General features: G+C 40.4%; 3 gene segments (V, D, J or C); all 3 read right to left on the bottom strand.

Annotated features, from left to right (window-relative positions):
- Positions 1-4,237: 4,237 nt before the first annotated feature.
- LOC118590723 lies at positions 4,238-4,734 on the bottom strand. The segment is given in 2 exon segments: positions 4,238-4,572; positions 4,686-4,734. Coding segments are annotated over 2 exon segments (384 nt in total).
- Positions 4,735-11,852: 7,118 nt separating this feature from the next.
- LOC118590722 lies at positions 11,853-12,423 on the bottom strand. The segment is given in 2 exon segments: positions 11,853-12,220; positions 12,372-12,423. Coding segments are annotated over 2 exon segments (420 nt in total).
- Positions 12,424-18,611: 6,188 nt separating this feature from the next.
- On the bottom strand, positions 18,612-19,202 carry LOC118590721. The segment is given in 2 exon segments: positions 18,612-18,982; positions 19,151-19,202. Coding segments are annotated over 2 exon segments (423 nt in total).
- Between the last annotated feature and the right edge of the window lie 7,885 nt (positions 19,203-27,087).

The raw sequence follows: 27,087 nt of genomic DNA, 5'->3' as shown, positions 1-27,087 counted from the left end.
TTTACAATTTTGTGGAGTACAGGTTTTTGATGTATGACCTGATGATTCTCTGGATTTCCTCATTGTCTTTTGTTATGTCTCCCTTTTCACTTCAGATTTTGTTAATTTGGATGCACTCTCTCTGCCTTTTGGTTAGTTTGGATAAGGGCTTGTCTATTTTGTTGATTTTCTCAAATAATCAAGTCTTTATTTCATCAATTGTTTGTATTATTCTCTTTGTTTTTATTGTATTGATTTCAGCTCTCAGGTTGATTATTTCCTGGCATCTATTCCTCCTCAGTGACTTTGCTTCTTCTTGTTCTACAGGTTTCAGGTGTGCTGTCAAGTCACTAGTGTGAGATTTCTCCATCTTCCTTATGTGGGCATTTAGTGACATGAATTTTCCTCTTAGCATTGCTTTCATGGTATCCCATAAGTACATTCATTTTCATTGAATTTTAAGAAATCTTTAATTTATCTATTTCTTTCTTCCTTGACCCAGTGGTGATTCATTTGAGCGTTATTCAGCTTCCCTTGGATTGTAGGGTTTCTGTAATTTTTGTTGTTGATGTTTCACTTTAAGCCATGTGGTTTGATAGAATATAGGAGGTTATTCCAGTTTTTTTTCTATCTGTTGAGATTTGTTTTGTGACTGAATATGTGGTCAATTTTAGAGAAGGTGCAATGGGGTACTGAGAAGAAGGTATATTCTTTTGTGTTAGAGTTGAATGTTCTAAAGATATCTATTAAGTCCATTTGAGTCATAATTTCTGTTAGGTCCCTTAGTTCTCTGTTAAGTTTCAGTCTGGCCAATCTGTCCAGTGGTGAGAATGGGATGTTGAAATCTGAACTGAAACTTCATCTTGGTAGATCTTTCCTGTGATGAGTATGTGTTTATTTCCCTTCTTTGGGATTTACGGCTGTGGGGTTATCTATTGCCTGTGTTTTCATGTGTGCATCTGCCTTTTTTATGTTGGAATTTTCCTTGTAGTGCTTTCTTTAGGGCTAGATTTATGGATAGGTAGTTTTTAAATCTGTTTTTTTCTTGGAATGTCTTGTTCACTCCTTCTACAGTGATTGAAAGTTTTGCTAGGTATATTAGTCTAGGCTGGCATCCATGGTCTCTTAGTGTCAGCATTATATCTGTCCAGGACCTTCTGCCTTTCAAAGTCTCCATTGAGAAGTCAGGCATTCTTCTGATGGGTCTGCCTTTATAAGTCACTTGGCCTTTTTCCTTTGCTGCTCTTAATATTCTTTCTTTTTTTCTGCATGTTTAGTGGTCTAATTATTATTTGGGGGGGTCTAGTCTATTTGGTGTTCTATAAGCTTCTTTTATATTCATACGTATTTCCTTTTTTAAGTTGGGAAAGTTTTCTTCCATGGTTTTGTTGAACATATTTTCTGTGCCTTTGAGTTGTTATTCTTCTCCTTCTTCTATCACTATTATTCTTAGGTTTGGCCTTTTCATGGAGTCCCAGATTTCCTGAACATTTTGTGGTATGACTCTTTTGGCTTTGGTGTTTTCTATAACTGACAAATCTATTTCCTCTATTGTATTCTCTACATCAGAGATTCTCTCTTCATTTCTTGTATTCTGTTGGTTATGCTTCCATCTGTAGTTCTTGTACATTTACTCAGATTTTCTGTTTCCAGCATTCCCTCTGTTTATGTCTTTTTTTCATCGTTTCTATTTCACTTTTCAGGTCTTGAATTGTTTCTTCACATGTTTAATTGCTTTTTCATGGTTTTCTTGACTTTTTTAAAGGGATTTATTGATTTCTTCCAAATTTTTGTTTGTCTTGTCCTCAATTTCTTTAAGAGGATTTTTTCATTTCCTCTTTAAAGACCTGTAGCATCTTCATGAAATTATTTTTAAGGTTGCTTTCTTCTGCTTCTTCTACATTGGGATATTCAGGACTTGCTTGTAAGAAAGGCTAGGTTCTGGTGATGCCATATTGGTCTTTATGTTGTTGTATATAGTTTTGCACTTATGTCTACTCATCTCTCCCTCCAGTAGGTGCAAGAGGTGCCTGTGACTGAGTTAGCTACGGTTGTCCAATCTGTGCTTGCTGTGACTGTGTCTCACAGGCCCCTCTGGGTCCAATCTTACCTCTTGGTCTAATTGGAGCTGGCAAATCCTATATCTCAGGGATCTGCTCTTGGTCCAATCCAAGCCAACTGATTCTGTGGTTTAGGGAGCCACTCTTGGTTCAATGAGAGCTGGCAGATTGTGTCTCAGGAAGCCACTGGTGTCACAGGGGGATGGGTATTGAGGTATGGCATGTGTGTTGTAGATTGCAGGGGCTGGTTGGGGGTTTGGGTGGGAGAGCTTGCCTGCAGGAATTTTCTCTACTGGATGGTAACTTGGGCAGAGATGGATGGGGATTCCCGGGGACTGGTTGTGTCCCAGGACCTAGGTCCTAAAGGCAGGACTCTCTGGGTCAGAGAAGAGTCACTCACCTCTTGGTCCAATGAGAGCTGGCAGATTCCATGTCTCAGAAAGCCAGTGGGGTGGCAGGGGTTGGATATTGTTGTAGAGTGTGGGTCTTGTAGATTGCAAGGTCCGATGGGGGGTTTTGGTGTGGGAGCCTACCCACAGGAGTTTTCCCTGCTTGCTCGCAACTGGGGCACAGCATCTTTTCAGGTTTAAGTTTTCCTTCTAGTGGCTTCTGTAGGGCTGAATTTGTAGATAGAGTCTGTTTAATTTGGTTTATCATTGAAAGTCTTTCTCCATCTATGGTGATGGAAAGTTTGCTGCAAATAGTAGTCTGGGTGGTATGTATGGTCGCTTAGAACCTGTATAACATCTGCCCAGGGCCTTCTGGCTTGTAGGGTTTCCCATTGAGAACTGAGGCATTGTTTTAAACTATCTGCCTTTATATGTTATTTGGCCTTTTTTTCTTGTATATTTAATACTCTTTCTTTTTTCTGTGCATTAAATGTTCTGAATATTATGCACCATGAGACATTCTTTCCTGGTCCAGTCTATTTGAAGGTCATATGTTCTTGTACCTTGATAGGCACCTCCTTTTTGAAGACTGGGTAATTTTCTTCTATGATTCTGTTGAAAATATTTCTGTGCCTCTGACCTGGGTTTCTACTCCTTCCTCTGTTATGATTATTCATTTACTTGGTCTTTTGAAAGTATTCTAGACTTCATGGATGTTTTGTGCTTTGATAATTTCAGACTAACACTTTCTTTGACCAAGGTATTCATGTCTTCTATCATACATTCATTGGCTGAAATTCTTTCTTCCATCTCTTTTATTCTCTTGCAGAGGCTTCCTCTGAGCATGCTGTTTGAGTTCCTAAATTTTTCCTTTTCAGTTTTCCCTCAGTTTTTGTTTCTTTATTGATTCTCTTTCCATTTGCAAGTCTAAAACTCTTTTATTCATTTCAACCCATTGTCTGTTTGTATTTTCTTGGTTTCCTCAAGGGATTCACTCATATCTGATATCAGTAGGTCTAACATATCCGTAAAGGGTATTCTGAAGTTCTTGTTTTATGCTTCGGCTATACTGCATTTCTTGGAGCTTACTGTAGTAGGGTTTCTGGGCTTTAATGGAGACATGTCATCTGGCTGTTATGGATTGTTTTTATGCTGGAATCTAGGCATCTGGGTTTGGAATCACTGTAATTTCTGGTGGTGATAACTAGTCTTGTGTTTATTGGATGCATGTTCTGTTCTTTGGTTTCTGTTGCCCTCTCTGGTTCTTAGGAGAGTGTAGTGGCTGTGGGTGGCCTGGTAGGGAAAGTTTCTGAAATCCTGCCAGGTGTGGTCATTAGGGTTCCAGATATAATGAATTTCTTGGAATTGTGAGCTGACACTTAGGCAAGGAAATTGGCTTAAAGATGGGTAGAGTTAGGATATCCACAGTAGAGAGGAAACCAGGGTATCCCATCAGGATCTGCTTAGTGATCTGGGAATGGGGACCAAGAGGGGGGAGAAACCATAGCAGGTAGTCAGCTACAGAGCTGGGGATGAGACTTGTAAATGGAGATCGAGACAACTGACCACTTCATTGTTTCTATGGCTCTCCTGTGAAATCACTGTGACTCTCCATGAGGAACTACTGATGTCCTAGGGTTGCAGTTTTTCCTATGAAATCCAGCTGTGGTAACAACTACTTCTTGTTCTGCTCTGACCATTTGTATGATTTTCATCTTCCAGAGAAATATCTGGACACACTTCACAGACTGTGTGAAAACAGAGTCGTCTGAAAGGCAGGTGATCAGAAATCAGGCTTTCTTTTGTTTCTCAGAGTTTGTGCTCAGCTCCACCTGCAGTTTGTGACACTGTGTCACTCAGAGCACAGTAGTACACAGCCGAGTCTGACTCTTGGACTGAGGCTTTCTGCAAGTGGAAGGAGGTGGATCCTTTATCGTATGTAGCTTCAAACCCTCTGCTGCTTCCCTTGTTGTTGGCTGTTGTGACTTTCAAAAGCAGCTCCGGGCCTTCTCCAGGGTACTGGACATACCAGAAAAGAGTTGGGTAAGATGTGGTTGAATAAGTGCAGTTTATAAATAGGACTTCATGTTCTGAGAGAGTCACTTGACCTTGCTTCTGGGTTACTGAGTCTCCATGTGTCCTCCCTGGAGGGAGAAGAGGATAATTGTCTCACATTAAGGACAAAGCTCTTAGAATGATTAAATATTTTTCTGACATCATAGAAGAAAAAGTGTACATTTTAAGTCAGTTCACTTACCAAGCATGAACAGCAGCAACAAAGTCACTAAAGCTGGGAAAGTGTTCATCTTTAGTGTCTCCCAAGTAATGTGCTTGACTCTTCACATGAAGAAATGATGAAATGACATCAAATGATGAACCTGGGAAGCTTATAATTTACAAAGATAATGATCTTGTGTTAGGAAACTCCACCCCCTGGTGGACAGAGACTAGAGTCTCTTGCATACCTCCCAGAAGTCAGAAATGTGCTCTCATCCTCAACATCATTTGCAAGACACATGTCAGATGTCAAGCAGTCCATTCTAATGTAAAGAACATAAACAGTGGCCATAAACATATTCAATGTTGTCCTCCTTGTGATTCTTCCTGACATGAAAGTGTTGTAGTGGAGCAATTGATAGTTTTTTCTGTTTTTGTCTTTAGCATATAAATAGGAAGTAAAGAAGTAGATTTGCCTAGTCTATTTTCACTGATTCAAATTTGTATTAAGATACTATGTGGACCTAGAATGATGGCTCAGCACTTGAAAGAATTTGTTGCTCTTGCAGAAAATGCAGTTTTGAAACTCAGAACACACATAGTGGTTCATAACCATCTGTTACTCCAGTTCCAGGGGAACTGACTCTCTCTTCTGACCTCTGTGGGTACCAGACACACACATGGGTACCTAAACAGAAATGCAGGCAAAACACTCATGTATATAAAGTGAAATAAATATGTCTTTAAAAATTTATAATATGAAATGCAATAATTATTAACTGGCCCTAAGAATGTGTAATGACTAGAAACTGCTCCTTTACATTCTAGAAATTTGAAATGATGGGTTCGTGCTGCTCATTTACTTAGAGGTCATTGGTATCTTGAAGCAATGTTTGAAGGTTAACTGTACAGCACAACCACAACAAGGAAGCAGTTGTGACTGGCATGTAGGACTCATATTGTTCCAGACTCTACATCAAACATAGGCTATGACCATTTTCTTAACTCTTTCCTGTAAATGTCATTGTGACCAGTGGTGTGTGCTGTTAGGAATCACAAAGCTGACTATCATTTGGGTTTGGGGAGACATTTGTGAATCTTCCTTGCAGATCTGATGAGGGCATTCCAAGCAGCCAGCTCACATAAGTGTCTTCAGAAAAGTTTCTTCATTCAGGTGTCAAAGCTTCTACTCATGAGTCTGGCTTTCATGGCTACCATGTTTCTGTGGGAGGTCTTTCTGTCCTTCAATTTGGTCTTAGTAATTTTTCCTCATTGACAGAATTGGTCTTCTTACAAAGGTGTTCTTTCTCACCTTTGTCCACATCTGTTTCCTAATTCTAGTTTGTTGTTTTGTTTTTGTTTTTGTTTTTTTTTTTAAGTTATAATGTAATCTGTAAATGTCAGCTTTCGGTTCAGAAACTTTGTCTCTTACAATTCAAGGTGGCCACAGAGTAGGCCTCAAGTTCAATGAGAAGCTAGTTAGTTGCCCCTAAAAACAATTGTGTCACTATTGTATTTCAATAATTTTTCTTTTCTGGTGGCCCTATTGTAGTTTCCTGGCTTCTACAGTAACTCCACTTTAAAGACAAAAATGTAAACATCTGAAGTTAGGATCCATAGGTGACAGGTAGCATAGCAGTTTAATTTCTGGTCCTGGGTCACCACCCATCACTTGCTTTTTCTCAGAATACTTCATCATAGCAACAGAAAGCAAACTAGGACAGGTATACTAGTCAAAGCCTAGTCTCCTTGTCTCCAAGTAATCTCAGGATTGTCTAACTTGACTGAAGACCTCCAGACTTTGTGCTGAAATCTCCATCCAATCTGATGACACACTGACTCCATAACTTTATCTTCTCTGCAAATAGCTGACAGTTTTCTACAGGTAGGTTAGCTAAGAATGATAATTTCTTCTCATAGAATACAACTTCATTATGTATGTCACTCTATTCTATAGTCTTGATACTGCCGTGCCAAATTTTAAATTAACTTTGGATTTATAAAGGACTTTTCAAGGTTTGTTTTATTGTTACTTGGGTATATGCTTGTATGTCTGTGCATGGTCTATGCAGGGAATGCAGGAGTCCATAGAGACAGGAGAGCATTGGATTTCCTAAGCTGAAGCTACATGAGGTTGTGTGCCCTCCTGGAGTGATCACTAGGTACTAAACTCCAGTCCTCTGCAAGAGCAGGTAGTTCTCTCAATGGCAGAGCCATTTCCCCAGATTCCTTTTTAGTAGGTCTTATCTTAAAAATTAAAAGAGTGTGGTTGGCAGTTAAAAGCACTTGCTGCTCTTGCAGAAGACTCAAGTTAAATTCCCAGCACTCACATGGCAGCTCACAACTATCTGTTACTCTAATTGCAAGAGATATGATGCCTTCTTCTGACCCCCATGTCTACCAGGCACATGTGTACACACACACACACACACACACACACACACACACACACACACACACAAAACTACCATGACCACCACCAACAACAACAACACATGATATTTGTAATTAATAAATACTTTTTAAAAATTAGAAGAGGGTGTATGCTTTGGACCTGGGCTCCACAATTCTGCATTTTGATTAGTTGCAGTGTTCTGTAGTAGTCTCCATCTACTGCAAAGAAAAGTTTCCTTGATGAGGAATGAAGGTATACTTATGGGTATAAGGATAAATGTTTACAGACTGTATTTAGGAATTATGCTGGTGTAGTAAATTAGCGATTATAAATTCTCCTCATATAACCATAATTTCACTAGCACTCAGTATTAGCTAGCTTTCCAGTACAAGGTATGCATGGCATCCCTCTTGTTGAGTAGGTCTTAAGTCCAATTAGAAATTAGTTGGTTGCTACAATGTGTGTGAGTCTCTATTACTCCCAGAGGGTTGTCATAACATGCTTGCTGTTGATGTGGATAATGCAATTACTCTTGACTTCTGTATAAAATCCAATCCGAGCAGAGAAGCAAAATTAATCATGCAGAGGTAGGATAGAAATGCTGATGTCTAAAACTTCAATGAATTATAGTGACAGTGATATTTCCTAACCTTCTTGAAACTATATATCCCTATTGTAAATGGGCAATGAATGCATGAATTGTTTGAAATCTTAACTATTCAAAGATATTTATTCCATTAAAAATTGCTACAACATCAACGTCAATATTGAAACTAGTCCACCACATAAGAAGATGATTGTAGTAGCTAAACATGACTTTGTTACTCCTATCTTTAATAAAGGACATCTGAAAGCCAAAAAATACATGGGAAAGGGTCATAAGTCCATCTTAATTACAGAAATACCTGCATCTAACATATGATCCAATGGGTTGTACAGAAACATGACAAAGGACTTGTTTGTTTTATCAACAGAGGAAGGGAATTATCAAAGCCAGAAATGTAGTCTAGTGGAGTGAAATTCTGCATAGGCATCTCATCATGGCATGGGCATCATAGCTGCAACTTAATTGCTCATATGAAGTGTTTTTCTAGAATAGCAGGAAATGTGCAAATCTGTCTTTGAAATGACAAAAATCCCATAAAAACTGAAAATATGGTGTTTTAACAAGAACTCAGTCCAATGGGATCACTAAATATCTCCACGGTGATTTTATAAAATTTCATTCCCTGTTTGAATTACAAGTATATATTAGCAATAATACATATTTTTGTGCTCATAAGGAATAGAAACACTCCCATCCACAACACTCACAATGGCTAAAATCCAGTTTCATTTTGTGCTCTCTACCTGTATTTATTCTATTCACTGAGAAAGTTTTCCTGGAGCACTGAGTTATACCTTACACTCACTCAGAAATTTCACTTTTTCATCACCTGCTATCTTTTGAAAAAGTGGAAACAATCAAGGATATGCTAAAGTTGAAGTTCATTATTGTATTATGCTGGATCATAACTCAATGCTAGAACACTTGCTGAGTGTTTTCAAGACTCTACATTCAATCCTCAGAACCACAAGCAAAGGCTCTAACGCATCGCTGTGTTTGTTCTTGAACCACATGGGCTATGCAAAGTGTTCCTTCCCTTTGCACTCCTCTTCCTCAGAGAGTCTCATGTTGTCTTCCATGAACTGGTCACCAACAGGCACATCAAATCATACGTATTTTTACTTCTTTACTCTATGCTAATTGCACAGATAACATGTGTGTATAACATATTTTAATCAGATCCATTCTGCTATAACGCAGTCTTACCTACCCTCTCATATCCTATATTCCTCTTAGTCGTCCCAAATAGTATCCCTCCAATTTCATATCTTTTTGTTTTCAAATCTAGATTCTTTATGTGAGAGAAAACATTCAGTATTTGTCTTTCTGAGTCTGACTGATTTGGATTAACATGATAATCTCCAGAAAATAAAAATCAACAAATGTTGGTAAGAACATATTAGAAAAAGAAGCCTTACACACTACTGGTGGGAATGTACACTTGTACAGCCACTATAGATATCAGTATGAAGGCTTGTCAAAAACTGAACATAGAATTACAATATGGATCCATGCTACCACTCTATGGAGATTCTTGAAATCATCAAAGTCAGCATAAATGGACAGAGACATCTTGTACATTCATGATTATCAAAACACATACAGAAATCCTTCCACAGACTTAGTGAGATAAAATAATGAAGAACAGAACCTTCATCAACAGGCCAAGAATTTGTCCTTCCTGCTCTTTCTTTGTATGACCTGAACCCTGATGAGGTGGTACTTCAAAACAGTTCAGGAGAAAGACATCACTGAATATTGTGGAAATTACCTCATCACTACAGTTTTCAACCAGGTCAGCAGACAAAGCAGAGATATTTCCCCTTGGTTGCATTTTGCCAACTAGTATGACATCATTCATCCTAAAATAATAGTAACCAAAAAGATACACAGAGTTAAGATATTGACTAATCTCCAGCCAATCTACATAGTGCACAGAAGATGAGAACTGGTTTTGAATCATTGAAACACACGTCCCGTGCACTTGCATGAGGTAGACAGCCCACCATGGTTGTCAGAGTAGAATTTTCAATGACGGCAGCCACTACTTGTCAAATTCTCCTTCAGAATCATTCGCTTTTCTTCCGTTAGGTATTGTTCTTACTTTAATAGTAGAATGCTATATGTTTCTAATTTATCCTTTTTTTTAAACTAATTTGCTTAATACAGGATTTACTTAGGCAGTAGCTACAATAATGAGGTATTCACTCTGCAAAACCATCACTGGTGCTACAACCCTAGATAGTATTAGATGTGCCTTTAAATGTTACCATGAAAATCAATAATTATTTAATGATACCCTTTCTCTTATACCAGTAGAATGTAAGCCATAGTTGCCCTTCACGGCATTAGCAACTATAGGGGAAATGGACTGTAGCACAAATCTTGAAAGGTCTTATTAATAAAAACAAACCTGGAACCAGGTATTGGAGTCAATGCTGGAAGATCAGAGAAGCAGAACAAGACACAGATACCTCACCTTCTCAATTCCTCAGCTGATCCTGTTTCCTCTGACTGGATGCCTCTCAGCTGAACTGTGCTGCTCAAAAGCCTAAAAGCTTAACCAGCTCTAGTTCTTGGTTTTCACACCTTATATACCTTTCTGCTTTCTGCCATCACTTCCTGGGATTAAAGGCGTGAGTCACCATGCCTGGCTGTTTCCAGTGTGGCTTTAAATTCACAGAGTTCCAGATGGATCTCTGCCTCCCAAGTGATAGGATTAAAGGTGTGTGTGCCACCATTTTTCTGGCCTCTATGTCTGTATATCTAGTGGCTGTTCTGACCTCTAATCACAGATAAGTTTATTAGGGTGCACAATATTTTGGGGAACACAATATCACCACAGTGGACCAATCAAGAGTAAACTTGCTTCTCTAGAACAGGAAGAAGTGTTACAGAGAGGCAAGTAAGAAAAGTCAGTGAGGGTTAGACTATCAAGAGGGAATCACATTCAGCAAACCAAACTTAATTGTGTCCACTTTTAGAAGAATATGGACGCCCTTTTTAAATTATCCCAACTTTGTCAGAAGTAGGAATATTAAAGAATTAATTTTTATACAAGTTTATTACCATTGATTAATCCACCACTCAAAAATACACCTTAAATGGCACTAATATTTGATTCCTCCAGAACATGAATATAGAGCAGAGAAATCTGTAGAAAACTATTGGTAAATAGACCACCAGTCCATTTCCTTCTCTATCCACTACTAGAGTTGAATAAGTGATTGATACACACACTTTTTCACATATACCAGAAAGATAAAGTAACAACAGAAATAGAGTTGGTTTTCTTGAAGATGTGGAATCTTTAATAAAACATATGAATGGAAAGAAATAATGTGTTTATTTAAAATAAGCTGTGCTGCTCATATTTGATGTTCCCAAAGTATGGCTGGTATAAGATACATGTGTGTAATCACATGATCACACAATGGAGTGAATCAACATCTCTGTCCTTTTCAGTTACTTTCTAGATGTTTGACAAGAACAGCCAAAACTATTTAATTAATAAAAATCTATTTTTACTATAATTTATTTAAATATGGCCTTGACATTGTATAATAGATTATTGGATATATTGATACAATACATTACTCACATTTGAACAAACTTCAGCAACTTATAGTCTGAGTAAAAGGTCAATCACAATGATACATTTTGTTTTTATGTACATGTATATTTGGGAAGTTAATTATAATCACAAAAATTGCAAAATCATTTACCTGAAGAGCCAAAAGTCCAGAGGTACCAGGGATTACGTTATTGAAATTATAGGGATTTACATATGATAGAAATCTGAATCACAAATTTAGGTTCACTAGATGCATTGTTTTCTAAGCAGAATATCATCAACTCCTGTAAGAACATGTTATACAGAGCTTTTGGATTGCTGAACACATGGACATGCTAGAATCAGATCACACAGAAAGGAGAAGCAAGCTTACCCTTTACTTCAGAAGTCACTCTCTGCACCTACTCACCAAACTATTCATTTCCACTGTTTACTTAAACCAAGATATCATAGTGCACAGTACACCTTTATATACAATAAATATGAATTTCCAAGTAAGTATTAAGCATCACGCAACAGCATGTTCTAAACTTCCTGGGTCATCTCAGGTCTTATCTTATGTCCTATTAATACCTACATGATAGTTTTCACTCTCAAACAATGTGACAAATGTTGTCTTAGAATGTCTGGCTTAGCAAAAAGAAAGGTGCTGCTCCAGCTCTGGTGGCAGGTTTGAAGACAGGCTGCAGATGCCTGGGGAGCAGTGTGTATCTGCTGCACAGAAGTAGATGGCTGAATCTGCAGCCTGAGTGGCTATGATGTGCAGGGAAAGATGCTTGGCTTTCTTATCCAATAGAAGGGTGAGTCTTTGGTTCTGCTCTCTTTCTGCATTTGAACGGATGCCAATGATGACCTGAGGGTGCTTCCCAGGCTCTTGCTTATACCAAGGGAAGTAGACTGAGGCAATGTCTGTGTAAGTGCAGTTGATGACAGCGCTGTCTCCCTCCTGGACACTCAGTGTCGAAGGATGCTGCTCCACCTGCTCACCTCTGCTCTCCCCTGTGCAGAAAGATGGAAAGGAGAAAGGTTGTCAAATCATTATGCTTCCCTATCTTTTTCCTGTAGTAGATAAAACCCAAATGAACCATTCTTCTGAACATCCACAGACCTCCCACTAACATACCCAGTCATCTCACAGTCCTCAACTCACAGTCCATCTGCAGCCAGAGGAAAATGAATAAAGTATGAACAGCTGTCCTCATTGTGATTTCTACTTGGATCAATTGAAGGTGCTCGGTGTCTAGCCAGCTGAGCATCCTGAAAGTTTCAATTGGTCCTTTGTTGTTATAACAATCATATATGCTGAGTTACTTGCCCAGCCAATAAGAAAAAGCCTGTTCATTTAGAATTCACTGAAATGGCCTTTCTATGCACCAGCTGAGGTGCCCTGCCACCCTGTGGTCAGATTTCTAACTGCAGAAATCTAGTTTGGTTTTTCTCTCAGTCTAGGAAAGAATCTGAAGTCAGCCCTCCTCTGCCATCCTTACACTTCCAGCCTAGCTGTGCTCACACAGACTGTGCACTTGCTCAACCAACTGAGTGCACTAACCCCCTACTCATGCGTGTAAGGACCACATTCTCATACCTAAGGTCACATAACTGTGAACCAATCTAATCAAGTGAGTGCTCTAGATCACTACTATCCCACTCAGTCTTCACATTCCCAGACCTAACTATGGTTACATGTCCTGTGTACCACCCCAGCCCGTTAAGTGTCTCAGATCCACATACACTCATATCTTCCCCACACTCCCAGAAAGCTTGCTTTGGGTCATATCAACCCAGACTGGGAATTGTCCCAGAACCTGTGCGTGTGTGTCATCCCCACACTCTTGGGTATAGCTGGACTTGAACAGCTTTTGCACCAGCACACAGACATAGACCTGAGGTATAGTCACAAACTTTCTTGATAACCACTGACTTAGAATCACTCTCATCCCTGCCATCAATAACGGGCATCTCTATTTGAAGGACTGACCTACCAACTCTTCAAACCTGATCTCAAACCAACCTGATCTGAAGAACAGCAAAAACAGAAACCAAATTCTACTCAGCTGAGGCAGGCTACAATATCAGACACAATAAAAGAAATCTATATGCCCACACCATGTCACAAACATATGTGCATTATTAAAGGCCAAGACAATCCCCACACCCACCAAACCCACCAGTGCTATAGAAATGTTCTCCAGTGGGAATGTCCTAGATGAACCCCAGGACAGTAAACAGGGACTAAGAGGGTGTGGGAAAAAGAAGCTCTAGAAAGAGCAATAGCAGGATACAGTTTCTGTGAAGTGGGAGATGGAAAGTGAAGGGGCTTTAAATGGAGAGTGAGGACAGAGATCTATGTAGGGGGAGAAGGAGAGAGGAGAGAGGAGGGATAAATAACATTCAGGGTTCTTTTTTAAAGCCTCAGGCAATCATATTATTTTCTATTTAACCCAAATTACATGTAATATATGTAACCCCATGTGAATACATAAATGAATAATCAAAATGATTTTATTCCACTTGGGGTGATAATGCTCCCCTAGAGTCATAGACTGTTTAGCATAACACCCAGCAGGAGAATCCTCATCTCAAGTGTTTGGTCAGGACAACCCAAGACAGGACTCCCAAAACAACATAGACTATTGCTATTGTCTTTAGTTGACTCACAAACTTGAGGATAAGTCCCTATTCCCAAAACATTATATACTTTGTACATAGGACTTAGAAGAATAGACTACAACTGACCTAGCAGTCTATTTCCTGAGGACTCTCATACTATCCTGAGATATTCCAAAACCAGCTAAGGAAAAAGGCAGTCAATTGTCCTATCCAGCCGTAATACCTAAGAACAATGACCAGCATCTGGATCTTCAATAGTTTTACTTATATCTTGGAGGTAAACAACATCCATTGAATTGCACTTACAGCCACTCAATGGGAGGGTACTGTCAACTTCAACAACCACCAATGGCTTTTATAGTCAGGAACTATAAAAGAGAACTTCCCACTGCCATTTTCCTAAACCAGTATAATCCCTAACCACATTCTAAATACTTATCCTTAAGCCCACAGATGTTGTGAAATATTGCTTTAACTATGTAAAGATGTGTTACATTTTGTGTGTGCTGCATTTGTTTAATTATATAAAGATGTGTTGCTGTTTCACCCTGGCTGCCTAAGACACCTGATTGATCTGATAAAAAGCTAAATGGCCAATAGGTATGCAGGAGAGGGATTGGTGGGGTTGTCAGACAGAGAGAATAAGTAGGAGGAGGAATCTAGGCTCTGGGGCGAGAGAAAGGAAAATGAGAGGGGAGCCATCCAGGACAGGTTGGCCTGCAAGCCAGCCAGACATGGAGGAAGCAGGATAGCAGGATAGACAGAACATACATGAGGTAAACAAGCCTTGGGGCAGTATATAGATTAATAGAAATGGGTTAATTTAAGCTTTAAAAAAAGCTGGCTAGAAACAAGCCTAAGCTAAGGCCAAGCATTCATAATTAATAATAAGTCTCCTTATCATGATTTGGAGGCCAGTGTGCAAAGAGAGACTGCTACAGTTGTGTACCTATGACAACTGATACATGATAGCACAAGCCCTACAGAGAGCATTGCAGAAAAGCTGGTCCAAGCTTAGAATACATTCAGATAGTATCAAGTTAGGGTGTAGCAGAATCATTTCTGCATCACATCCTTTTAAATTTTTTTTCCTAAGAGATTTTTCTCTTCATTTTACATACCAACCATAGATTCCCCTGTCCTCCCTCCCCCCATTCCTACCTCCTCCAAAGCAAGGTCTCCCCTGCGGAGTCAGAAAAGCCTGGTACATTCAGTGGAGGCAGGTCCAAGCCCCTCTTCTCTGCACCAAGTCTGAGCAAGGTGTCTCAGCATAGGCAGTAGGTTCCAAATAACCAGCTCATGCACTAAGGACAGGTCCTGGTCTCACTGCCTGGGGGCCTCCTAAACAGTTCAAGCTCATCAATTGTCTCACTTACCCAAAGGGCCTAGTCAGTACCAAGGGGGCTCCTCAGCTATTGGTTCACAGTTCATGTGTTTCCACTAGTTTGGCTAGTTGTCTCTGTACTTTTTCCAATCATAGTCTCAAAATCTCTTGCTCAGATAATCCCTCCTCTCTCTCATCGATTGGACTCCTGGAGCTCCGCCTGGGACTTGGCCATGGACTTCTGCATCTGCTTCCATCACTCACTGGATGAGGGTTCTATATGACATTAGGATGTTCAGCCAGACGATCACCAGAATGAGTCAGCTCAGGCACCCTCTCGACCATTGCCAGTAGTCTCTAGTGGAGTCATCTTTGTGGATTCCTGAGGACCTCTCTAGCACTCTGCTTCTTGCTATTTTCATGGTGTCTTCTTTATTGTAGTATCTTTTTCCTTGTTCTCCCACTCTGTTGCTGATCCAGCTAGGACCTCCCGCTCCCCTAGGATCTCTTTCCCCCAACTTTGCCCTCCATTACCCTCCCTCACCAGCAGTGGCTCATGTAGGTCTCATCCATTTCTCTATCGCTGTATGATCCCTGTGTCTATCCTAGGGTCCTCTTTACTAGCTAGCCTCCCTGGAGCTGTGGATTGCAGTCTGGTTATCCTTTGCTTTACATCTAGTATCCCCCTATGAGTGAATACATACCATGTTTGTCTTTCTGAGTCTGGGTTACCTCACTCAGGATTTTCTAATTCCGTCCATTTGCCTGCAAACTTCATGTTGTCATTGTTTTTCTCTGCTTAGTAGTACTCCATTGTGTATATGTGCCACATTTTATTTATTCATTTTTCAGTGAAGGGCATCTAGATTGTTTACATGTTCTGGCTGTCACAAATAATGCTGCTATGAACATAGGTGAGCATGTGTCCTTGTGGTATGATTGAGCATTCCCTGGGTATATGCCAGAGAGTGGTATAGCTGGGTCTTGAGAAAAATTGATTCCCAATTTTCTGAGAAAGCGCCATACTGATTTCCAAAGTGGCTGTACAAGTTTGCATCCCCACCAACAGTGCAGGAGTGTCTGTATCACTTCTTGGCCTTTATTTACTTTTGGATAAGCTGACACACTCCATCTCATCGAATTAAGATGAATCTTGCTATGAAATCTAGGATGACCTCTAACTTATGATTCTCCTGCCTCAGCTTTCCAAATGCTGAGATTACAGGCCAGCACGACCATAACCACTCTGAATTCACTACACTCCATCAACCTGCCTCTGAACAATATTCTCTGATAGACATTGCTGATGCAAATGCACCCTAGCAGAGACTGTAACAGTTTACACAAAACCTGAACAAACCCAAGTCACACAAAATCTCAGCACAGAGATGGGGAAGCAGACACGAAGGAAGTCCCATCCCTAACCCAGAAACCTTTTGCCACTGATACCTGCTGTGAGTGGGAAAATCAGTTTTCTCCAGTGGAGTGACAATAGGTATTTTAATCATATTCCAGGGCAGACCTCAAGTTCAGGAGTAGTTGACCAACACAAACATGCTTGAGTGAATCTTTTGTTGTTGCTGCTGCTGCTGTTATTACTGTGGTGGATTTTTTTTTTTTTTTTTGAGGAGGAGGTTGTTTTGTCTTCTTGGCTTTTTGGTTTTTGGTTTTGTTTTTTTTTTTTTTTGAGTATTATTTGATAGAACATTGAGTTGGACAAGTAGGGAGATAAGGTGGATCTGGGAGGACTAAAGGGATGGGAAAGAACATAATCAAGTCATTTTGTATAAACAGTTCAAAAAATAATAGAAGCAGTAGTAAGAAACCTGACATTGCTCTGTTAGTGTATCTTGGATTTGGGTGCAATGATGTATGATATCCTGTGACTTTTCGAGCATGACCCTGTACAATTTCACTCACTAGTGTTTAAAATGTTATTCTTTTAGGAACTGCATCTTCAAGTTGTATAGTGGGATGATGTCAAGTTCTCCTCAGAAATGCAAAACTCCAAATGAACATGTGACAGTTTCTGAATGATGGAAATGACAAAGCTGACACTTGAGCTCTTACAGCTATCTTGTGTACTAAGCAGAAGCAGCACACACATCTGATGAACAGTTGAAGACATGGACTTTATTGAATCTAGGTTTGATGATTGTAGTGGAACACTTTTCTGAAATCATTTAATTACTCATACAAATGAGTTTTATGTAAGTCTTCTTTTATTGTAAACACAAACATATATTAATGAAATGTTACTTTATCAGACTTTTTTTGTAAGTTGTGGGAATCTGATAAAGTAAAAATGACTTCATTATTTGTGTCTTAGTTACTGTTTATTGGTGTAAAGAAACACCATGACCAAACAACTTATAAAAGAAATTTAATTTAGGGTTTGCTTAAAGTTTCAGAGTGTTAGTCCATTATCATCATGGCTGGTAGTATGGCAGCAGGTCAGCATGGTCCTGAAGAAGTAGCTGAGAGCTTTTCCATCCTGATCAGTAGACAGCAGGCAGAGAAAGAGACACTGGGGCAGGTGTGAGCTTTTTAACCTCAAGTCCACTTGCAGTGACACACCTCCTCCAACACTTCCTCCAACAAGACCACACCTTCTAATTCTTTCCAAACAGTTCATCAACTGAGGACAAAGCATGAAAATATATGAGCCCATGGGGGCAATTTTCATTTAAACAAATAAAATTTGCATGTAATTGAGAATCCTTGTTGATGCATTTTATAATTGAGTCTTCAATTGTAAAGAAAATTAATTTCTATGACCTCAAAGCAGTTGGAATAGCACACACAAACCTACACAAGCTCAGGCTACACAAAATTCCAGCATGGGGGCATGGGCAGAGAGTCCCACCCCTAAGAAACTACATGTTGGCATCTGATAGCAACCAAGAGAGGGAGAATCTGTTTTCTTTAAGGGTATGGCCCCAGTAGGTCAACCACACTCCAGTGAAGATCTCACATCCATGAGGTAAGGACAGCACACACAGGACTTGAAGGCTTTATTTTTTTCCCAAAAACAAAGAGAGAAAAGCTGGAAAGTAAGGACGGGGGGGGGGGGGGGGGACTGGTGGGAACTGGTGGAGAACTGAATGTGATCAAAGTGCATTGTATGAAATTCTAAAAAAACTAATAAGAGTCCCATTCTTCTGATAACTGAAAGATCTGCAATAGACGGAATCACTGGGTCATTGCTTCCCTGTCCCCTGAACAGCATGTCTGTTTAATGCCTTAGTAGAACAATAAAGAGCAGTGAACACTGTGCAATGGATCTGCCTGACAGTACTGTGACCTTGTCATCTTTGTCAGTTGTCCAGTATTCCTCATGAGAATTTCTTCCTGAAAATGGGTATCTGTAAGGAGAGGGTATAATGATGTGAAACAGCAATCCTGAACTCTCTAGTGTTAGCAGAGATGACAGAGATGCAGCATAAATTTGAAACCCTACAGCTGTGCAAAGCCTCCTGTTGAGTCTCCCTGTGGCAGGGCGGTAGCTGCACACCCAGCTGCAGTTTGGGGCCAGGCTGCACACTGTGCATCAGCAGCACAGAGGTAGGTGCCTGAGTCCAACAGCTGGGCATCTCTGATGTACAGGGTGCTGTAGCGCTCCTTGGAATCGAATGTTGACTTTAATCTCCCATTCTCCTTTGTTCCTGAAGCCATGAAGAAGAGTCTGAGGAGGCTGCCCCTGGGATTCTGCAGAAACCACTGCATGCTGCTTATGGTGGTAGAAAAATTGCATCTCATAGCACAGCCAGCTCCCTCCAGAAGACTCAGGGCTAAAGGATTCTGCTCCACCTGCATCCCTCTGACCCCTGCTCAAAGAGAGAAAAGAAACCATATGACCACCAATCCTTTGGCAGTTTCCACCCTGTCAGATATCTCGGGAGGCAGCCATGAGAAGCTTTGGGTCACCTGTGTTCTGCCCCTCCCTCTGGCAGCTCTGGAACACCCCTAACCCATCTGGGAGAGCCACAACTCACAGCAAACCTGCACCCACAGCAGCCCCAGCACAGCTCCCAGGCTCCTCTCCATGGATCCTGTCAAACTACTGAGGTGCCTTCACCCAGCTCCAGACAGTGTCTAGCTTAGTTCCAACAAGCAGCAGGCTCTCCCTCACCCACTGAGCACCAATAAAACCTGAGCTCTTTCATCTTGATGGAAAACCACACCCACAGCAGCCCAGTGAGGCCTCACAAGCTGTGGATGAAAAGAGGGAAGGGAAGCAGGAAGTCATGCCACCTACAGCTTGAAAGGGAAGAGTGTTGGTTGGGTTGACCTGTTCCTTTGTTTGTTTTAACAGTTACAGTAAGAGACATTTGAGAGAAATTGTGAGAAGGAGGGGATGATGTATCAGGTAAGAGCCAAGGTCTTCATACAACACAGGGTACAAAAGGACAGATAGAGTAAGCCATTTCTTAAATTCCATAATTTGACAGAATTTGAGAAATCAGTTGTATGAAAATTCTTATAAAAGAAAACTCTTTAAAGGAGTGCAATTTGTGCTGGGGAGTAAATACACTTTATTGAAATCAGCAGATCACCATCTGCAAAAAAATATATATGTTTTTCAATGAAACTTTCATTTGTTTAAACAATCAGGTCATAAACACAACATTCACCCTGATTCATTTTCCACTTCTGTCCTTCTCCAGTCCCTTCCCTGCACCCTGCAGACTCACACATTGCTGGTCAAGTTCAATAGCATTCTTTTTATTTTCTTCTTCTTTTTTTTCCCTTTATTTATTTATTATATTTGTGTTTTAATTTTACACATCAGCCATGGTTTGCCCTGTCCTCCCCCACTCCCGCACCCACCCCCCCTGTTCCGCCAGCCCCTCCCCTACATTCCCATCTCCTCCAGGGCCAAGACTCCCCTGGGGATTCATTTAAACCTGGTGGATTCAGTACAGGCAAGTCCAGTCCCCTCCTTCCAGGCTGGGCAAAGTGTCCCTGTGTAAGCCCAAGGTTCCAAATAGCCAGCTCATGCACTAAGGATAGATCCTGGTCCCACAGCCTGGGTGCCTCCCAAACAGTTCAAGCTATTCAATTGTCTCACTTATCCAGAGGGCCTGATCCAGCTGGGGGCTCCACAGCCTTTGGTTCATAATTCATGTGCTTCCATTCGTTTGGCTATTTGTCCCTGTGCTTTTTCCAATCTTGGTCTCAACAATTCACACTCTTATAGTCCCTCCTCTTTCTGGACAATTGGACTCCTGGAGCTCCACCTGGGGCCTGGCCGAGGAACTCTGCATCTGCTTCCATCAGTTATTGGATGAGAGTTCCAGCACAACAGTTAGGGTGTTTGGCCATCTGATCACCAGACTAGGTCAGATCAGGCTTTCTGCTGGTGGGAATGCAAGCTTGTACAGCCACTTTGGAAATCTATATGGCACTTCCTTAGAAAATTGGGAATCCATCTCCCCCAAGACCCAGCTTTACCATTCTTGGGCATATACCCAAGGAATGTTCAATCATACCACAAGGGCATTTGCTCAGCTATGTTCATAGCAGCTTTGTTTGTAATAGCCAGAACCTGGAAACAACCTAGATGCCCTTCAACTGAAGAATGGATAAAGAAAATGTAGTACATATACACAATGGAGTACTACTCAGCAGAGAAAAACAATGATATCATGAGGTTTGCAGGCAAATGAATGGATCTAGAAAAAATCATCCTGAGTGAGGTAACCCAGACTCACTCATAGTAGGATACTAGATGTAAAACAAAGATGACTAGACTTATTTTCTTCTTCTATTTTTTCCTTATTATTTTCCTTCCCTCAACTAATTATTCATGTTCCTACTAATCTGAGAGAAGACAATGAAAAGTCTGATTATCACTGGTATTAGAATAATTCTGGGTCCATGAACTCTTGAGATTTTCATCATAAAATGTTAAAACTTGAAGTCACAGAGTTAGATGTTTTCTACTGAGCTTCAGAGATCATGTTGACTAGTACAATTCTATTTTGTTATCTGTCCTATGGAATCATCCTCACAGTGATTTCCAGGCTCCTCTAGGTTTACAGTTCCACAGATAGCACAGCTAACAACCAGGAACAAACCTTGCCATTTGTGACTGACAGCCTCACATGTTCTCTGGTCTCTGTGACTGACAGCCTCACATGTTCTCTGGTCTCTGTGACAGACAGCCTCACATGTTCTCTGGTCTCTTTAATGGTCCAACACTTCAGGCACCTCAGAAAGTGATTTCCGGGAAGCCTGCAGTGCCCCCTAGTGTACCAACACCATCAGCAAAGGTGACTTCAGGCATGTCACACAAAAGAAACCCCCTTCATTCCTTTAGTGCCTGATGGAGGAAATGCAAGATGGTCAGAAGACATGGAGTGTGGGGGCGGGGGTTATAAAGATGAATCGCTTTGAAAGTGATACATCCTGGAGATTAAACTTCTAAATAAGCCCATACTTCTTATCTTGTGCTATTTATTAGATTTTTATAATTTAGTTAAAAATAAATCCATAAGCATTGACTAAAGTTTCACTGAAAATGAATACTAAGAACACATGAAAGGGGATGGGATACTTCTTTACTCTCTAATGAAGAAGACTACAATACAGGGATCTGAATAAATCAAACAGGATCAGGGAAGAGCGTAAACTGAGGGTTGTGTGATCCCAGGAACAGGAGAAATGCCCACATGCAAATTGTCAGACTCTAAGGAAGGCAGGTACAGTTCTACCCACACTCACATTTATGGAAATAATGGAAAATAATTGGTGTGAATGGTTTTCATGATTTTATTGGTGTTTATATAAAAATGCATGAGAACATGAACTATCAAAATAATAAAGCATTGCATCAAGGATAAATTCCTCTAATGTTATTCTTATCCATTCTGGCTATTTCATCACTCATACTCAAACTGTCTTCCTTTTCTCCATTTGAGGGTTAGGCTGCCATTAGTTTTGCTGTAGATTTATATTAATGGGCAAAAATATGTAAAATGATAGAAAATTTATACTAGTCTATTTACAGTATTTATTCATAGAAAGTGATATATTGAATGCATACCTTTTAGTAAAACATCACTGTCTAGACATGACCTGACCAAGGACAACAGCAATAGACATGCCAAAGTGGATGGACAAAGATGACACCTTTTCCCTACACACACACACACACACACACACACACACACACACACACACACACACAAACCAAAAAACAAACAAACAAAAAAAAAAACCTACAGACAACTAAGATTTCTGAGAGTTAGAGAAATAGTATTCCCCAGAGAATAGCGCATGAGTTGGTTATTCAATAGCAAATAGTCAGCCCTGAAAATATACATACAAGAAACATTATATAAACTGAGAAAGTTATATTTAGGAATACATATACATACACATGTACATCCAAATATATACCTTCATTTTCAAAAGGCAGTAAATTTTCAAAGAGGGGGGTAACATGGGAGGGCTTGAAGGGAGAAAAGGGAAAGAAGAAATGGTGTAATTATACTGTAATCTCAAAAAAAAAAACAAAAGTTGTAGAATGTAATAATAAGTCTCATGAGTACACATTAACACACAAGCATACTGCTCCCTTGTATCAGCCTCTACTGATTAGCACAGATATTGCTGTTTATCTAGCTAGGGATCCAGAGTACCTCCAGCTGTTTAAGGATCCTCTCTTTATTCACATGTAGCATGTTTTCCTCTTTATTCACTACCATGTTTTTATAGCAGAAGAGACAAGGATGAAGCAAAAGGACAGTCCAAGAGGTCAGAAAGGAATAATGCTCTCATATGGTGTGATAGCTTTGTTTATTAATAATTTCTGAATTGTAGCTGTAATTTTTCAGCTATCTTGATGAACTCTAAAATTACTATATTGTATGTAGCTCTTGAGCAGTATTAGTAAGTAGCCATTGATTCTTATGACAGAAGATTGGGAAAGGGAAACATATAAATGGAAAAATAACAAATATAGTTTCAAAGAACAACCCTGTGGAAAGAAAAAAGAACAGCATGATACAGAGAGGAATATACAGTACTGAAGCAACTTCATGTGTACAGACATCTAACTGAAGACTGGTAATTATAACATGAACATATACATTGTATATTCTAAAGTAGTAAAGACACGAGTATCTGTCAATGTGACAGAAGATGGGACTACAAAGGAAGAAATTAAAAAGCCAAGAGCACACTCACCTGAGAAGAGTCTCAATTAGGAGTTGTTTAGATTAAGTTGGCCTGTGGGCATGTCTGAAGAGTATTTTTTGTTGACATAATTGATGTGTGAAGACCCTGCCTGGAAGTGGATGTCAGCATTCCCTCATCCGGGACCTTCATCTGTAGACAAAGGAAACTGAGTAATAAGCAACCTCACATTCAGTTCTCCACAACTCAACATCCCTAGTGATGAGGCCAACTGCTAACTCCTCATGGGAGACCTTGCCTTGGAGGAGGTGTGAATGGGTAGTGGATTGGGGGGAAGGCTGGGGATCAGAAGGAGGCAGGAGAAATGGATCTGTGGTTGGTATGTAAAATAAATGGAAAATTTCCTAATAATAAAATTAAAACAAAAATTGGTCTGTCCTGAGAAAGTTCTGAGAAAGGGCTCCTCTGTTAATATTTAGTATGTGCTTTTTGGCCTTTGCGAACATTTTTTCTGATTACGTTTTTATGAACTCAAACAACCTTCCTTGGATCATTGCTTTCTTTGTTACATTTGTGTATAAAAGTAAAACAAAACTAAAATAAGGTTGTCTACAGCATTAGACTGTAGTCCACCCCACTCTTTTGTGTCCTCCAATCCTAGATCCAACAGACAAGATCTGCACAGGCCTGACAAAAAGTCAACAATATACACATATATGTGAATATTATTCATCACAAAGGAAATGAAATGATAGAATTTGCATGAAAATGGATGCAGTTGGAAAATTCTATACTAAGTGATAACTATTCCAGCCTCAGAGAGACAAACCTTAGCTTCTAATTTTCATCTGCATGTATTCCTGTGACTGATTGTGTGTAAATGCCAGGAAGCTGGAAAAGGAGGCATTAAGACAGATGTGTGTAAAGATAATACAACATACGATATGGAAGTGGAAGCGGGAATACTGGGAGCAAGAAGGTGTCAGTAGGACTGGGGACTAAGGAGAAGGTAGAGGAAATTAGCTTGGGGAAGGGTATGTATGAAACTGCCATAGAAAAAAGTCTACTTTGAAAGCAAGTTTTTGAAAAGAAGAAAACAAATACTTTATTAATTGAAAGGTTTTAAAAAGAAGCCAAGTCACACTGCTGTAGAGGTGATGGTGGTCTTTATAACATGGCATGAGGTGAGTCTCATTGCCATGAGAATGTCATTCAACTTGCCAAGATATTCACATAAAGAGTGTGTACATTGTTGTAGAACCTTCAACGTAAAAAAAGAGAAGAGAGGAGAAGAGCAGAGGAAAGGAGAGGATAGAAGAGAAGAGAGAAAAGGAAAGAGAGGAGAGGAGAGGAGGGGAGGGGAGAGGAGAAGAGAGATGAGAGGAGAGGACAGGAGAAGAGAAGAGGAGAGAAGAGAAGAGAAGAGACGAGACGAGACGAGACGAGACGAGAAGAGAAGACAAGAGAAGAGAAGAGAAGAGAAGAGAAGACAAGAGAAGAGAAGAGAAGAAGAGAAGAGAAGAGGAAAACTATTTTAGCCAAACCAATAGTGTGTCTTTCCCTTTAGGACTGGTTATTTTCAAAATGTCAAAATACTTTCCCAATCAATCAAGCCCTCTCTACTCTTGCTCTTAATTCCCAATTGCCTATAGAACAGAAACAGAATTTTCATAGCCTGAGATCATCTGTGCTTTATCTAAAGCCTTGACACACCCAGTAGGTTTGGGTGCAGGCTGCAGGTGCCTGGGGAGCACTGTGTGCTCATTGCACAGAAGTAGACAGCTGAGTCACTGGGCTGGGAGTCTCTGATGTGCAGGGAAACGTGCAGGCTGGCTTTGTTGAGGTAAGCTGTGAATCTGCCTTCTTTCTTTTCCCCATTGGAGAAGATGGACATCAGTGCCTTGGGGCTTTTCCCAGGTTCTTGTCTGTACCACCAGAAGGACTGAGAAGCACTATCAGTGAAAGTACAGTTGAGAGAGACCATGGCTCCCTGTGGGACCCTGAGGGATTCCGGGTTCTGTTGCACCTTCTGCTGGCTGCTCACACCTGTGCAGAAAGACAAATATCAGACAAACAGGACAGGATGCATATGGCTTTTCATAGGCCTCTCACTCCCTAACAAGAGATTAAAAACATATGTGTTTCTACCATTAGCTTTAGTGAGCAACAACTTTACATATCACACATGTATCCTACAGGAATTCCCAGACTTACAGTTTAACTGAAGCCACAGCACCACCACAGAAACAATCAAGGATTCCATCCTCTCTTCCTCCCTATTCACTGAGGATTCAGATTCTCAAGGCTAAACTCATAGAGTCACATTCAACAGTTTCCACATCTCCTGCTTAAGGAAACATGAAAAGCAGCTTTGTTAGCAATCAGAAAAGTGACTCTTCACCACCTCAGCAGCACCAAGCCTTTCCTAGAACCCTTTCTCTACCCCCTCCTCCTCTTCCTGCCCCTCCCTATTGCCCCCTTCTCTCCCACTTGAGAAGTTTGCTCTGGAGCCCTGAGAAAACACTGCCACCTTGTGGGCTCATGATAGCAACCAAAGAAATACTGAGACTGCAAAGTCCTCAGAGGGTGCTTATAAGAGACACGTGCTTCAAGTCAGGTGGGAAGTGAGATGAACACGTGTGTGCACACTCAACATATGTTATCTTCTTCCATAGGTATCATACACAGGCAGTCATCTGCACTGAAAAATCGCTTGTGAAATGTCTGCATGAGAATCTGCATAGCTCTAACTATTGTTACTCCAGATACCCTCATACAAATTCATCTTCAAGGCTTACAGATGGCCTGGACAGGCTGGTTATCTCGCCAGAGCCTAGAAAGGCCTGGAAATCTTCATTCCATTTTGTGCCAAGGGCACAGTTGTGTCTAAACAGAACTTAACGTGCATAGACCAGAAGAGATGGAGCTGTGTTCAGTACCTAAACTCCTAATAAAACCCAGGAAATGTGTTCATTTTCTAATTTTTTACCCTCCTTTCTTGAATAAAGTCCTTTTGTGTAGAGAATGATCTATGAAAATTCTAGATCCGGTTTCTGTCACCTTCCCTCTTTCTGACAGACCCCCCTCTCCATTCCTCCCCTTCCTTCCTTCTCTCTCTTCTTCCCTAACACTGTCACTTTCTCTCACTCTCCATTTCTAACATAGTCATGAAGCCTTGTGGACCAGGGGAACATCTATGTCAGAGCTGAGCTGGGTCCAGAAGAAGTCAGGAAACAGCTGTCCTCCAGAGGTCTATGAGACCTCCAAGGCCAGTAAAGATCTGTGGGAGGTAAGAAGGCAGTTTGGTTCAACACACATAAGTAGCAGGTATTGGTTCATTCTGCAGTAGTCTGATACTTAGTAGTTTATTTTAGGCATATTCAAGCACAGCACATTTCCATTAAAGAATTATTGGTGATGATTAACTCAATCCTGTGTTATCAAAAAGGCATACATAAATCTCCCTGATGAAGAAAGTAAGCTAAACAAAGATTGGACATTACAACATCAAAAGTCTGTGTATAGTACATGGGATACTTTTCATAAAGATGTGTTCAATATATTGACTAAGAAAAACAAGTTTACAATAATGGTGTGGAGTGGGGGGAGATTCTGAGGTCTCAGGCCACACAGATAGCACACAGGTCACCAGGCTATTCATCCACTATGCCCCCAGCCTTCTGGGCAGATAAAAGATAATGCATTTCTTCCTTGGAAGGACCAACCCTGTGTGTTTCACACTCCAGGTTCCTCTAGTAATATCTGTAAACACAAGGTCCTCTGTGCCTGC

Source organism: Onychomys torridus, chromosome 9, assembly GCF_903995425.1.
Source record: "Onychomys torridus chromosome 9, mOncTor1.1, whole genome shotgun sequence".
NCBI classification, from domain to species: domain Eukaryota; kingdom Metazoa; phylum Chordata; class Mammalia; order Rodentia; family Cricetidae; genus Onychomys; species Onychomys torridus.
Note: the sequence above shows the minus strand (reverse complement) of the source record. Positions and strands in the feature narration are given on the sequence as shown.